We start from the raw sequence: 16,897 nt of genomic DNA on the forward strand, positions 1-16,897 counted from the left end.
TTGGTACCAATGGTACGATTGGTACCAATGGAATGACTTGATATCCATTAGAACACCATTGGTGAATTGCATCTAATTAAGGAAACTTAGACTATTTTCACCACAGTTCGGTTTGGGTACAGCTGGATTCCGTTCGTACATAGCTGGACTCCGTTGGTCCATTGGTACCAATAGTAGGATTGGTACCAATGGAATGACTTGGTATTCCATTGGTACACCATTGGTGAATTGCATCTCATAAAGGGGACTTAGACTATTTTCACTACGGTTCGGTTTGAGTACGGCTGGATTCCGTTCGTTCATTGGTAACAATGGTACGATTGGTACCAATAAAATGATATGGCATTCCATTGGAGCACCATTGGTGAATTGCATCTCATTAAGAGGACTTAGACTATTTTCGCTACGGTTCAGTTTGAGTACAGCTGGATTCCGTTCGTCTATTGGTACCAATGGTACGATTGGTACCAATAGAATGACTTGGCATTCCATTGGAACACCATTGGTGAATTGCATATCATTAAGGGGACTTAGGCTATTTTCACTATGGTTCGGTTTGAGTTCGGCTGGATTCCGTTCGTCCATTGGTACCAATGGTACGATTGGTACCAATAGAATGACTTGGCATTCCATTGGAACACCATTGGTGAATTGCATATCAATAAGGGGACTTAGACTATTTTCACTACGGTTCGGTTTGAGTACAGCTGGACTCCGTTCGTTCATTGGTACCAATGGTAGGATTGGTACCAATGGAATGACTTGGAATTCCATTGGAACACCGTTGGTGACTCATTAAGGGGACTTAGACTATTTTCGCTACGGTTCGGTTTGAGAACAGCTGGATTCCGTTCGTCTATTGGTACCAATGGTGCGATTGGTACCAGTAGAGTGACTTGGCATTCCATTGGAACACTATTGGTAAATTGCATGTCATTAAGGGGACTTAGACTATTTTCGCTACGGTTCGGTTTGAGTACGGTGAGATTCCGTTCGTCCATTGGTACCAATGGTACGATTGGTACCAATAGAATGATTTGGCAATCCATTGGTACACCATTGGTGAATTGCATCTCATAAAGGGGACTTAGACGATTTTCGCTACGGTTCGGTTTGAGTACAGCTGGACTCCGTTCGTCCATTGGTACCAATGGTAGGATTGGTACCAATGGAATGACTTGGCATTCCATTGGATCACCATTGGTGACTCATTAAGGGGACTTAGACTATTTTCGCTACGGTCCGGTTTGAGTACAGCTGGATTCCGTTCGTCTATTGGTACCAATGGCGCGATTGGTACCAGTAGAGTGACTTGGCATTCCAGTGGAACACTATTGGTGAATTGCATCTCATTAAGGGGACTTAGACTATTTTCGCTTCAGTTCGGTTTGAGTACAGCTGGATTCCTTTCGTCCATTGGTACCAATGGTACGATTGGTACCAATAGAATGATTTGGCATTCCATTGGAACACCATTGGTGAATTGCATATCATTAAGGGGACTTAGACTATTTTCACTACGGTTCGGTTTGAGTACAGCTGGACTCCGTTCGTCCATTGGTACCAATGGTAGGATTGGTACCAATGGAATGACTTGGCATTCCATTGGATCACCATTGGTGACTCATTAAGGGGACTTAGACTATTTTCGCTATGGTCCGGTTTGAGTACAGCTGGATTCCGTTCGTCTATTGGTACCAATGGCGCGATTGGTACCAGTAGAGTGACTTGGCATTCCATTGGAACACTATTGGTGAATTGCATCTCATTAAGGGGGCTTAGACTATTTTCGCTTCACTTCGGTTTGAGTACAGCTGGATTCCGTTCGTCCATTGGTACCAATGGTACGATTGGTACCAATAGAGTGACTTAGCATTCCATTGGTACACCATTGGTGAATTGTATTTCATTAAGGGGACTAAGACTATTTTTGCTACGGTTCGGTTTGAGTACAGTAGGATTCCGTTCGTCCATTAGTACCAATGGTACGATTGGTACCAATAGAGTGACTTGGCATTCCATTGGTACACCATTGGTTAATTGCATTTCATTAAGGGGACTTAATCTATTTTCGCTACGGTTTGGTTCGAGTACAGTGGGATTCCGTTCGACCACTGGTACCAATGGTACGATTGGTACCAATAGAGTGACTTGGCATTCCATTGGTACACCATTGGTGAAATGCATATCATTAACACATATAAGCCGTTTGAAACTTGAACGAATGGTCAATTGGTACCATTGGTACCAATGGTGCAAAAGGAAAAGTAGTCAGTCGATTGGTTAACCATTGGAATCTGCATCTCAAAACAATCGTCATGACTTGATTATAGGTCGATTTATAAGCAAAATACCCTGATTCATTAATGCTATGAGCTGGACCAAGCGCGTACGCATGAATATAACTCGTTCTTTAATTCATGAACCGAAACAAGCGCGTTACGCATGAATATAACTCGTTAAAAGCGCGCTCCACATAAATATAATTCGTTCTTTAATCCATGAACCGAAACAAGCGCGTACGCACGAATATAACTCGTTCTTTAATCCATGAACGAAAAACAAGCGCGTTACGCATGAATATAACTCGTTCTTTAATCCATGAACCGAAACAAGCGTGCTACGCATGAATATAACTCGTTTTTTATTAATCCATAAACCGAAACAAGCGCGATACGCGTGAATACAACTCGTTATTTATTCAATGGACCGAAACAAGCGTGCTACGCATTAATATTACCGGTAGTCGTTCTTTAATCCATGAACCAAAACAAGCGCGCTTCACGTGAATATACCTCGTTCTTTAGTCCATGAGCCGAAACAAGTGCGTTACCCATAACTATAACTCGTTCTTTAATCTACGAATCAAAAAAAGCGCGCTACACAGAAATCAAAATCGTTCTTTAATCCATGAACCAAAACAAGCGTGCTACACGTGAATATACCTTGTTCTTTAGTCCATGAACCGAAACAAGTGCGTTACACATAAATATAACTCGTTCTTTAATCCATGATCCGAAACAAGCACGCTACACATAAATCAAAATCGTTCTTTAATCCACGAACCGAAACAAGCGCGCTACACATCAAGTACCTTGTTCTTTAATCCCAGAGCCGAAACAAACGGGGATCACATGAATATAATTCACCCTTTAATCCATGAACCTAAACAAGCGCGCTACATATGAATTTAACTCGTTCTTTAATCTATAAATCGAAGCAAGCGCGCTACACATGAATATGACTCGTATATTCATGTGTAGCGTTCTTGTTTCGGTTCATGGATAAAGAACGATCCAGGTATATTCACTTGTAGCGCGCTTGTTTTGGTTTATGGATTAAAGAACGAGTACCAGTAATATTCAGGCGTAGCACGCTTGTTTCGGTTCATTGATTAAAGAACGAGTTGTATTCATGTGTATCGCGCTTGTTTCGGTTTATGAATTAAAAAACGAGTTATATTCATGCGTAGCGCGCTTCTTTCGGTTCCTGGATTAAAGAACGAGTTTTATTATATAAACAACAGTAAAATACCAGGTGAGCTTTCGCGCGAAAACGTGATATCTTTACACGTGAAGATATCATGTTATTTTCACATGTGAAAATAACACCGTTACTATGGTTACATAATAAATCGCCCCTTTCGCAGCGAAAATGAAATGGTTTGGTATTTCATCGGTGTTTGTATAATAAATAGAATATTACATGGCCGCTTGGAGATACGAAATTTCTCTTCTCGTGTTGAAAAATATTTCATTCGTTCGCTGCGCTCACTCGTGAAATATTTTTCAACACTCGAGGAGAAATTTCCTATCTCCGCGCGGCCATGTAATATCCTCTATATATTCATGCGTAGCGCGCTCGGTTTTGGTACATGGACTAAGGAACGAGTTATATTCTGTGTGTAGCGCGCTAATGTTTTGGTTCATGGATTAAAGAACGAGTTATATTCATGCGTAGCGCGCTTTTTCGGGTCATGGATTAACTAACGAGTTATATTCATGTGTAGCGCGCTAGTTTCGGTTCATGGATTAAAGAACGGAGGGTTGTCCAATACACCCAAACTGAGTCCGATGGACGAAGTCCATGAACAACCCGACTCACCGGAAGTCAGTTCACGAGAGACTTAGTAAATATACAACATTCTATAGTTAAGGTGGGGGTGGAAAATGTCGGCAAACGGACTCCATCGGATCCGATGGAGACGGGTTGCCGTGGCAAGTGTCCATCGGACTGCCGCGTGTCAGTTCGCGAGAGACTTAGTAAATATACAGCATACTATAGTTAAGGAGGGGGGTGGAATATGTCGGCAAACGGACTCCATCGGATCCGATGGAGACGGGTTGTCGTGGCAAGAGTCCATCGGACTGCCGCATGTCAGTTCGCGGGAGACTTAGTAAATATACTGCCTACTATTGTTGAGGAGGGGGTGGAAAATGTCGGCAAACGGACTCCATCGGATCCGATGGATACGGGTTGCCGTGGCAAGAGTCCATCGGACTGCCGCATGTCAGTTTGCGAGATACTTAGTAAATATACAGCATATTATAGTTGAGGAGGGGGTGGAAAATGTCGGCAAACGGACTCCATCGGATCCGATGGAGACGGGTTGCCGTGGCAAGTGTCCATCGGACTGCCGCGTGTCAGTTCGCGAGAGACTTAGTAAATATACAGCATACTATAGTTAAGGAGGGGGGTGGAATATGTCGGCAAACGGACTCCATCGGATCCGATGGAGACGGGTTGTCGTGGCAAGAGTCCATCGGACTGCCGCATGTCAGTTCGCGGGAGACTTAGTAAATATACTGCCTACTATAGTTGGGAAGGGGGTGGAAAATGTCGGCAAACGGACTCCATCGGATCCGATGGAGTCGGGTTGCCGTGGCAAGAGTCCATCGGACTGCCGTATGTCAGTTTGCGAGATACTTAGTAAATATACAGCATATTATAGTTGAGGAGGGGGTGGAAAATGTCGGCAAACGGACTCCATCGGATCCGATGGAGTCGGGTTGCCGTGGCAAGAGTCCATCGGACCGCCGCATGTCAGTTCGCGAGATACTTAGTAAATATACAGCATATTATAGTTGAGGAGGGGGGGGGGGGGGGGTGTAATATGCCGGCAAACGGACTCCATCGGATCCGATGGAGACGGGTTGCCGTGGCAAGAGTCCATCGGACTGCCGCATGTCAGTTCGCGAGAGACTTAGTAAATATACAGCATACAATAGTTGAGGAGGGGGTGGAAAATGTCGGCAAACGGACTCCATCGGATCCGATGGAGACGGGTTGCCGTGGCAAGAGTCCATCGGACTGCCGCATGTCAGTTCGCGAGAGACTTAGTATATATACAGCAAACTGTAGTTGAGGAGGGGGTGGAAAATGTCGGCAAACGGACTCCATCGGATCCGATGGAGACGGGTTGCCGTGGCAAGTGTCCATCGGACTGCCGCATGTCAGTTCGCGAGAGACTTAGTAAATATACAGCATACAATAGTTGAGGAGGGGGTGGAAGATGTCGGCAAACGGACTCCATCGGATCCGATGGAGACGGGTTGCCGTGGCAAGAGTCCATCGGACTGCCGCATGTCAGTTCGCGAGAGACTTAGTATATATACAGCAAACTGTAGTTGAGGAGGGGGTGGAAAATGTCGGCAAACGGACTCCATCGGATCCGATGGAGACGGGTTGCCGCCACAAGAGTCCATCGGACTGTCGCATGTCAGTTGGCGGGAGCTCTAGTAAATATACAGCATACTATAGTTGAGGAGGGGGTGGAAAATGTCGGAAAACGGACTCCATCGGATCCGATGGATACGGGTTGCCGTGGCAAGAGTTCATCGGACTGCCGCATGTCAGTTCGCGAGGGACTTAAATCAATCAATCAATAAATCAATAAATCTTTATTTAAACACGGTAAAATCCATCAGGAGTATAAAAATTAGAAATAACCTAACTATCCTAAACAAAATTCAAAACCTGACTACAACTAATCTAACTAAAACCTGTTTTTCATGAATGCCGTGTGTAACATTAAAAATGAACATTAACTAATCTTTTAAATTGACTTAGAGGTTCAGCTTCTCTCACATGACAGGGTAGGCTGTTCCAGAGAACTGCTCCGCTATAAGAAAAGCTGTTTTTCATGAAATTAGTTCGCGGAAACGGGACAAATAGTTTGTTAACAGAGTCCCTCAGGGAGTAACGCGTTTCATTTCGTTTAACAAATTTAGATGATAAATATTCAGGAACAAGACCATTTAAAGACTTGTATACCATTATGGATTTCTGTATTTGAAATTGAGTGCTCAAGTCTTTCCAATCGAGTTGTCTAATTAAACGGTTAGCATCAGCATCATAACTAGAGAAGGTTAAAACGCGAGCGGCACGGTTCTGAAGCTTCTGTAGCCTGTCAAATAATGTTTTACCACAATTACCCCAGACAAGATTGCAATAATCGAAATGAGATTGAATTAGTGCGTTGTATATATAATGAAGGGTGGGTGGAGGGACAAAAGGTCTAATTCTTTTTATTGCTCCTATTCCGGAAGCGATCTTTTTAGATAATTTATCAATGTGTGTTTGCCACCGTAGATTTTCATCAATAAATATGCCAAGCGATTTGAGAGAGGAAACGTGTTCTATCGGAACATTATTAATCGAGAGCTCAAGTGGGTTCGCCAAAGTACTCAATTTTTGTCTGGAGCCAATTAGCATGAATTCAGTTTTAGAAGTGTTCAAAGTAAGTTTATTGGAAATAAGCCATTTGTTTAGGTTATCTAAATCGTGATTCAGATTTAACTGTATTGAATTCACATCAACGCCAGCATAAGTAATGTGGGTGTCATCGGCATACATCCTAGGCTGGCACGAAGTAAGGCAGTTTGGCAAGTCATTAATATAAATTAGAAATAAAAGGGGGCCAAGGATTGTTCCTTGCGGTACCCCACATTTAAGAGAGCAGATTCTAGAAAGAGAACCGTTAACGAGACATCGTTGTGTACGATTAGTTAAATACGACTCAAACCAATCAAGAGCTGTACCTTGTATTCCATAAAGGTTCATTTTAGATAAAAGGATATCATGGTCAACGGTGTCGAAAGGCCACGATCAATATTAAAGGCCCAATTATCCGTAGCTTCCAGAAGGGCAGTCACAGTTGAGTGTAACGAGCGAAAACCCGATTGATGATTAGAAATGATATCTTCATTGGTCAAAAAGTTATACAACTGATCATAAACAATCCTCTCAAAGGTTACCTGTATTAAAAATTGTAGTACCATTTATATAAATTGTTGTTGTTGAATTGCGACCTACTAGGAGTGATTTAATTTGAAACATGACTATAAAACAAATTGTGCTACCTCTTAAGAGTGTTGTAGAAATTTCCGACAAACAAGCCCGTCACCTTCTAGGGAAGTACCCCTCGTGATTTCTGTTTGGGGACCAAACTTGTCATGCATAACCAAGATTTGTCCTAACAACATCGATTAACAGCTTTTTGATAAACAATATAAACATTGTTATGAGTCCCTCAAGTTCTTGAAATGAAAACTTTTGGGCTGAATTGTCTTTGTTTATAATGAGGTGATTAAACCAGAACAGCTTGCTTATTAACTTTAGTATACCACCAAGATTCTTCTTCTTTGGTACAAGTGGATTGACTGATATAAAATTACCGACCGAAAAGTATTATATAATTATTGGTTTTAGTTGATTTCCATGAAATAAGTAATTAAATCAGCATCGGCTCATTGTAAATATGAGTTAAATAATTAAGGTCGATTTCCTATACAATAAAACGATTGCATTAATAAAACCCTTGTTGTTGTTTTTTTGGTGTAACTTTAAAGCCCCATTTCCTCATAATCTGACTACGATCACATTTATCTAGGAAAAACAGTTCCAAGAAAAACAGATCAGCGATTAAGCTTATTGGGCTGTGAACTCTCCCGGATAATTAGGGAGTCTCCAGATTTTGAACGCTATCTCCCGGTTTTCAGATTTCTGTTAGTAATTTGCAGATTTAGAGGCTGTCTTCTGGTCTCAAGATTTATGTCTGTAATCTCCTGGATAATTGAAGAAATTCGCTAATTCTCGTAGACTGGACTTTCGGACAAGAAAAGTTTCTGGTACTGTTCAATCCCCCCCCCCCCCCCCCCCACTCCACTGACACCGTGAATTCGGCCTTGATGCGACGCCTAAAGCGCATTGTTATTGCTGACCGGGGAAGTCATATCCCAGGGGGGTACTCGGGTATAAATTTAACGGGGGGGGGGACGGTTCCGACAGGAGCCTAATATTTTGCACACAAAGAAATACATGGAACTTATATTGTGCACCCAAAAAATTACAAGATAGTGTAATATTCAAATCATGCGTTCGGATCATGCGGGAAATCCGATTCACTTATGTCACTGCAATCCGTCCTCATCAGGGTCTCGAAAACTGACACGCGGTAAGGTATGCACGCGGCAGTCCGATGGATTTTGTCACAACAATCCGTCTCCAACGAGTAATGTTTCATGTATAGCGCGCTTGTTTCGCCTCATGGCTCAAACAACGACTAATATTACGTTTGAGGCGCGCTTGTTTTGTATAGGTAAAAGAACGACCAAACATGTCAACACATTTCAAATTTCGTGGAATAAAATTCAAGATATCACGTATTGGTCATTGCTTTTCATTCAGTTGGTGGCTCCTAAAAGAGCCTTTTTTTTATTGGGCCCCGCAATCAATACATTGCAGGATTTTTATAGTTTTTTTTTTGTTTGTTTTTTGTTTTTCTGTTTTTCCTGGATACAGCTCCTTGCTTGCCAAATGCTAGCCTGTTCCAGGCTCCTAGAGAGACTCGCGAAGGAGAGGGCGAGGGGACGAAAACGACGGGGGTGGGGGAGAGGAAAAGAGGGAAAGAAGAAGTGTTTAAGGTGGGGGTTCACCTAAAAGCCATTTTCACGCCGCTTAAAATCGGTCAAATGAAAATATCTTGTTTGCATTTCAAGCAATACAAAAACCCTCCATTCATAGCACAAATTAATGATTTGGGGTGTTTTATGAATTTTTGGGTGATTTTTAGGTATATTTGGAAGGAAATAATTTTTCTTGAAGGATTGGTAAAATTAAAAGAAATAAGGAATGTTGAAGATTTAGTGAAGTTTTAAAATTAGAATTTGTAGTTAATAATTAATAGACGGATGCCAAGTTAGTCCACTAGCAACCTGGGGTGCTCTTGCGTGGTTGTCGACTGTCTGTTAGTGTTCCAAAAATCATTTTCTTTCTTCTATCCATTCTTAAAACTCTTCAAATTTCACTCAAATTCAGGTAGAGCCCCACCTTAAGAGAATGATTACAGGCTCCTCTTCTTTCCCTCTTTTTCTCTCCCCAGCCCCCCTCGTTTTCGTCCCCTCGCCCTCTCCTTCGCGCTTCTCTCTAGGAGCCTGGAACAGGCTAGCCAAATGCCTTCTCTAGTTACTGAGGAGCAGATTTTACTTAAGGGACGGCGGTTAAGGTAAAGCCATTTGTCATAGTCTAGGTCAAAGTAGAACCAAATGTTTCGTTTAACGTCCACATTGTTCAGAATGAAGTCCAATTGCCGTGCACGCTTTTCTGCCTTGGAGGGTAACCAACTTTGTGTATTGTTTATTGCGGCGGCGTGTGCGCATCACATGTCACTGACCGGTCTCAACTACACCTCAATTCCCAAAAGGCTATACGTGTGACATTGTCCCGTTCCCCAAATCAATCAATATAAAAACATCAAAAGTGTGTTATAATTATGCCGATTTTTAACTTATTACGATTATCATTCAGTAGCGCGTTTGTTTTGTTTGGCTTAAAGAACGACTAATATTACATGTGTAGTGCGCTTCTTTTGTATGGCTTAAAGAACGGGTAATATTACCTGATAGCGCACTTGTTTTGTATGGATTAAAGAACAAGTAATGCTACATGGGTAGCGCGCTTGTTGCCGGTAGGGCTTAAAGAACGACTAATATTACATGGTCTTACATGTGTAGCGCGCTTGTTTTGTATGGCTTAAAGAACGAGTATTGTTACATGTGTAGCGCGCTTGTCTCGCGCGAACAGACTTCCGGGAGTCCGATTGACTCTTGTCAAGACGAACTGTCTCCATCGGATCCGATCGAGTCCGTTTGCCAACTTTTCAACCCCCCGCTCGCTCCTGTTAACCCCTTACTTCCGTTACCACAGACGCCTTGCACCCATTTCCGGTTCCGGTCGTGATCGGACTCAATCCGCCTGGGAGTGAAGTCAACCGGACTCAGGTGGAGTGTATTGGACATGTATGAAAGAACGAGGTATATTCATGTGTAGTGCGCTTGTTTCGGTTTATAGATCTGATAGATTAATGAACGAGTACCGGACGGGTAATATTCATGCGTAGCACGCTTGTTTCGGTTCATTGATTAAAGAACAAGTTGTATTCATGCGTATCGCGCTTGTTTCGGTTTATGGATTAAAAAACGAGTTATATTCATGCGTAGCGCGCTCAGTTTCGGTTCATGGATTAAAGAACGAGTTATATTCATGCGTAGCGCGCTCGGTTTCGGTTCATGGATTAAGGAACGAGTTATATTCTGTGTGGAGCGCTTGTTTCAGTTCATGGATTAAAGGACGAGTTATATTCATGTATAGCGCGCTTGTTTTGGCTTATGGATTAAAGAACGAGGTATATTCATGTGCAGCGCGCTTGTTTTGGCTCATCGATTAAAGAACGAGGTTTCATGTGTAGCGTGCTTGTTTTGGCTCATCGTGCATGAAAGAACGAGATATATTGATGTGTAGCATGCTTGTTGCGGCTCGTGGATTTAGGAACGAGATAGATTCATGTGTAGTACGCTTGTTTCATGTTGTTTCGGCTCATGCATTAAAGAACGAGATATTTCGCTCATATATCAAGGAAGATTCAAGTCATGATGTTTGTCTTGAGATCCAGATTCCAATGGTGAACCAATCGACTGACTACTTTTCCATTTGTACCAATGGTACGAATCGACCATTCGTTTTCGGGATCAATGCTGCCATCTGGGGATCGTTAACAAGAACCAGTATATCCTACACGTTCTTAACAACGTACACGATCGCATAAAATGAAGAGTATCGAGCACGTTCTCAACAACGTGCTCCTTTACTGATCCTTCGTCTAAATATCGTCTACATGACTGATAGTATACCGGGTCGTGTACATATCAATCGTAGTACATATCGTGTACATACAAGATCGTCTTCAAGATCGTGTATATACATCTTGCACATACATTGCATGCAAGATGTACATTCAAGATCGTGTACATAGAAGATAGTGTACATTTGAGATCGTGTACATAGAAGATAATGTACATTTGAGATCATGCACATACAAGATCGTGTATAGAGTACATACAAGATCGTGTACACACAAGATCGTGTACAGAGATCGTGTACATACAAGATCGTGTACAGAGATCGTGTACATACAAGATCGTGTACAGAGATCGTGTACATACAAGATCGTGTACACACACGATCGTGTACAGAGATCGTGTACATACAAGATCGTGTACAGAGATGTACATACAAGATCGTGTACACACAAGATCGTGTACAGAGAATTGGATCGTGTACAAAGATCGTGTACATTCAATGTACACACCAGATCGTGTACATACCAGATCGTGTACAGGATCGTGTACGTACAAGATCGTGTACAGAGATCGTGTACATACAAGATCGTGTACAGAGATGTACATACAAGATCGTGTACACACAAGATCGTGTACAGAGAATTGGATCGTGTACAAAGATCGTGTACATTCAATGTACACACAAGATCGTGTACATAACAGATCGTGTACAGGATCGTGTACGTACAAGATCGTGTACAGAGATCGTGTACATACAAGATCGTGTACAGAGATGTACATACAAGATCGTGTACACACAAGATCGTGTACAGAGAATTGCATCGTGTACAAAGATCGTGTACATTCAATGTACACACAAGATCGTGTACATACCAGATCGTGTACAGGATCGTGTACGTACAAGATCGTGTACAGAGATCGTGTACATACAAGATCGTGTACACACACGATCGTGTACAGAGATCGTGTACATACAAGATCGTGTACAGAGATGTACATACAAGATCGTGTACACACAAGATCGTGTACAGAGAACAAAGATCGTGTACATCCAAGATCTTGTACACACAAGATCGTATACATACCAGATCGTGTACAGGATCGTGTACGTACAAGATCGTGTACAGAGATCGTGTACTTACAAGATCGTGTACAGAGATCATGTACATACAAGATCGTGTCGTATGCAAAGCCTTACAAGATGTGCACATATCAGATCTTACAGAAAATATACACACAAACCGCACCTATCATTCTGGGTTGGAGCTGAGGGACTGGAACCCAGATGTTTTCGTGTTTATTACATGAAGTTTTTTTTTTTCTATATCATTTTAAGAAAAGCAAAATGTGGGCGGTTTTTTTTATGTCAATTCCCGAGTTTTCAAGACAAGAAGACGTCTGAAGAAAACCCACAAGTTTTGCCCATTAATAATAGACTCCATCTCGGTACAATCCAATTTGTCAGAAGAATGGTTTTATTATATATTTCGTAGGCCTGGGGAATGTATTTGGTTAACACATGCTACATACGGTAAGTAATTAATGTAACCGAAATATTCGGGAAATATTTTCTGCACAGCACCATAAAGTAATGAAAGTATTCATACAAGTACCACTGTCATAATGTCTATCTTCCACAATCAACGTGAAATGGGTTCGAATCGAGAATGCAATTTTACAGTGTAAACTTCATATAAATCAACAACAGTTTATTTGCAGCACCAAATTAACAAAAACAAAAAGCAAATAAGTAAAAAACAATAAACTAAAAAGAAATACAAGTACAGTAGTAATTACATTAAGAGAAAATACATAGCATTGATAAAGCAATTTAATTATAGCAGTGAATAACAATCATGTTCTTTGTTTCCTCTTCTGAAAAGTCTCAATCATCAATAATAAAATAACTAGTTTTTTTTTTTTTTTTTTTACTGATATAAGGGTCCTTATTTGCTCATGTAAATTACAGTGAAAAACAAAATGGGTTCATTTTCGACCTTGTTTGAAGAACAATGTGGACAAAATTGTATATTTTCGTATACACATGATTATGTTTTTTTTAATTTTGTGTGTGTGTGTGTGTGTGTGGCTCCCAGACCTTGGAATTTCGAGGAAAGAGAAAAGTGGGGGAGCGGGAAGGTTTTTTTTTTTTTTAAACCTTATCCTACTGACATTAGCCGCTTGTGATTTTTTGACAATGTAACATTAACCGCTTGTGATTTTTTGTTTTTAATAAAACCCCTACTACAAGGTAACATAAAGCCACTTGTGATTTTATGAAGTCAGTTAATGTTCTATGAACCCTTAAGCCCCTATAGTGGCATTTAGATTCAATTTGCATGAAATTTGCACAACTAAAAGATCTTGGAACGATATGCTCATGGAAGGCATATCAGGCTTCCCCTTAGAATCCATTAGCATTTCATACACAGATTATTTAAGAATTATTCATAACATGAGTGCAATGTTTATTTGCTGTACAACAAAATGCACTTACATATTTAACTGTCAAATTATTCCATTCTATCACATTTATATGTTGTGGTTCACTTTTATTTTGTTTTGTTTTGTTTTGTTTAAAAATCTCATTTCAGTCACATTTCTATTTCCCCTCTCTTCGATCAATGGAGGAAATACTTTTCGAAGCATAAAAAAGTTATGATGGTTTGAAAATTTTTAATCCCCCAAAATTAGGTTTTAGAACCACAACATACATGTATGTGAATTTATTTTTAGCAGTCACTTCTTGGTTTTTCAATCATCAGTGTAATTGTTTCCTCTGATCCTTTCAACAGGTCTTTAAAATAAACTTCTGGAGGTACTGTTATGATCACATCGTTCTCCTCCGTTTTCATCCGCACAATCATCCCGTCCCTTTGATTTTGTCCTGTCATTATGGTCTGAAATAACATCCAAAACATTTTTTCAATTACTCACAGCTGTATATATCAAATTACATGAAAGGGTCATTCATTCCATGCAGTCTTAAAACAATTTTTAATTGATAGGAATTTTTTTTTTCAACTTTACAAACAATTTTTTTTTTGTTTTCTTATTATTTGTTTACTGAAAGCCATTGTAAACATCACAAACAGTATATTATAGTTTTCACAGCATTGAAAAGCCAGTAGGTTTATGGAAACTGTCCTCATTTTATATTTGAAGTTACCTTGAAAAAAAGCTATTGATGTTATCTCAATTGAAAGAAATTTCTTACATGCTGTCTTCTTTTGTGTTGCTATTAATATAACTTCATTATATTTGCTGTACCTTAACTTGGCTGTTTTTGCCAGCTGTCAGTTTAATTTTTTTCCCATCTTGCTTTTGTACAATAATGTGAATATGTCCCTCTGGCTGAAAAAGATGTTAAATACATTGCATGTGACATTTTACTTTTATACCCCCAGGTATACAGTCATGTACATGCACTGCATAAATTTTGCACTAGTGCATCATTTGTGCGTGGTTCACACAATGTTGGCATTGAAACCTCATTTCTATTCCAAATACAGTAGTTTAAATTGTCAGTATTTTTTAATTTGTTAAATCTAAAGCTTTTGTACATGATTTGCCCGGGGAAGGGGGGGGGGGGGTACTTGGGTTAAGTTTTGGGTTAAGTTTTGCTGGGTATGTGCCGCTGGCCTCTCAGAGCCCCTTCCCACATTATAGTCTATTCTGTGGCCAGTTATAGACCCCATCTTAGTCACTTTTTGGGAAAATGTAATTTTCGCGATCCCAACTAAGTCACTTTCTATTTATGCATCTACTTTCAAGATCGGAATGTACATGTAATGCGAGGTGATTGTTACATTTAATAAACAACAACTTTCTGAACTTTTTAACTGAGACCATTTTTCTCACTCCAAAAATCCGAAAATGTGCGACCCCATTGTAGTAACTCTATTGAAAATGCGACCCCATTGTTGTCAATCCAGTCGTGAAAATGCGACCCCATCCAGCGGCACATCCCCATTAGCCTCTTATAAGGAAGTAAACCCCCCCCCCCCGGATGATTTGCTGACATCTTGGAATTTTTTTGTGGCGAAAAAGTTTTCCAAAATATCCAGAATATAGAGCAAGGGGGTCTTGGCACTTGGACCTCGTAGAAAGATTTTCCCAAAATTTAAAATAGAGTGATAATAATATGATTTATTAGATTATAAACTTAAATATTTTTGCTTCATTTCACATGAACACGCAGTTTGCGTAAGTCAGCCTAACTGGTGAATTGTAGCAAAACATTTTTCATTTGCCTTTTCTACCTTTTTTTAAAATTGTATATTTTCAGTAAGGAGTTTACATGAATAATTATGGTATTTTTTTATTTACCCTTTTGGTCACCAATTTTTATTTTCTTATTCTCATCATTTACAAGCTTCATTATGTAGCTCAGTATTATATCAGTATTATGTTGTTAATTTCTTTTAGTTTCTATCTCGAGTGTTTAATAAATGTTTTTGTTACCCAACATGAAGCCAGAAATAATTTTCAATTAACTTGTGATACCCATTGTTGGCTAATCACTTACCAGTTTATCAACCACATGCTGTACTTGAGGGGAAGTATTGTCTTGCGCCTCGTATTCAGTTGCTGCTGTAGCCTGTATTACCAGAAATATACAAATATGATTGAAATATACTGCCCAAGGATGTGAATAGAATAAGTTATAGCAAACCAACCAAATATATTCAAGTTGCTGCCGAAACAGTTTTTGTTTCCTCGGAAAATTTTCTTGGTTTAATTGTTAACAAGTGAAATGTAACTATATTGGCCCAAATGATGTTAATATCTATATTTTCAGTGCTGCTTTTTTTGTTATAAATATATTTAACTAGTTACGTACCTCTTTTGCTCTGTCAGCCAATTCCTACCAAGGGGGGAAAAATATATTTTTTTGTTATTTGCTTTCTTAAAAATGTACAGTATCTACCTTATAAATCCCCATATTGAAGTCAACTCAATGCATTCAGTGCAGATTAAAAACATGCATTTCTAAATACACCGTAGTTGGCTTGAAAATGAAAAGATTAGTAATGATTATTGAGGATCATTCAGAAGGAGCTAGAAAATAAACAACCGTCTGTCCTTAACCCCCCTACCCCTCTCAACTATTTACAGACTCAGCATTACAGATAGTCACAAGATCCATCACTTTTGTTGAACAAAATTTTAGAAATAAAAAAAAAAAAACGCTTCCACCTATACTAAACGTCACTCTCTAATATAAATCCCTTCAAAAAGAAATAAAACCATTAGGGCATCGAAAGGGATTGTATCCTATTTTAGAACTGCAGAAATGCTTATGCAAAGGTGCACTGTATGTTCGGTAAAGCTTCAGGTCTTATTATTTATTTATTTATTAATTTTTTTATTGATATAAATAAGCGTAAACAAAAATGGGACGACCTATTGCATCGACGATGTACACGATCTCACGCGACATCGTGTACTGGATGTATACGATATCACGTGACTTCGTGTAACTGAATGTATACGATACCACGTGACATCGTGTGTTTGTCTACGATATCACATGATATCATGTAACTTCTAAACATGATGTCGCAAAGATTCTGCATTCCAAGGATGTTGACTTGGCGTTAATGAGTCGTAAATCTAATTGGTAGGAAATATACGATATGTGCACGATCTTTAATACGACCAGATACGTGTACACCTGTTACATACTATTGATATGTACACCATCTTGCATACGATCTGACATGCACACGATCTTGTATACTATATCGTATATCTAA

The 16,897-nt window shown here is 39.9% G+C and overlaps 1 protein-coding gene across 1 annotated transcript; it reads right to left on the minus strand.

Moving 5' to 3' along the window:
- Positions 1-12,371: 12,371 nt before the first annotated feature.
- Positions 12,372-16,083, minus strand: LOC146470282 (uncharacterized). Its single transcript, XM_085121925.1, has 5 exons — positions 16,069-16,083; positions 15,982-16,005; positions 15,667-15,738; positions 14,409-14,492; positions 12,372-14,038 (listed from the first exon to the last, which is right to left on the minus strand). The coding sequence occupies exons 1-5, from the start codon at positions 16,081-16,083 to the stop codon at positions 13,871-13,873; spliced, it is 363 nt and encodes a 120-aa protein (XP_084978051.1). The 3' UTR covers positions 12,372-13,870.
- Between the last annotated feature and the right edge of the window lie 814 nt (positions 16,084-16,897).

This window comes from Pavona decussata, unplaced genomic scaffold (genome assembly GCF_977016875.1).
Source record: "Pavona decussata unplaced genomic scaffold, jaPavDecu1.1 SCAFFOLD_114, whole genome shotgun sequence".
Classification (NCBI taxonomy): domain Eukaryota; kingdom Metazoa; phylum Cnidaria; class Anthozoa; order Scleractinia; family Agariciidae; genus Pavona; species Pavona decussata.

Excerpts from the sequence above, each read along its gene's own strand:
- LOC146470282 (XM_085121925.1), bottom strand. Across the intron at positions 15,739-15,981 it reads TGGCTGACAGAGCAAAAGAG|GCTACAGCAGCAACTGAATA; the intron begins GTACGTAACTAG and ends CTGGTAATACAG. Across the intron at positions 14,493-15,666 it reads AGCATGTGGTTGATAAACTG|CCAGAGGGACATATTCACAT; the intron begins GTAAGTGATTAG and ends CATCTTTTTCAG.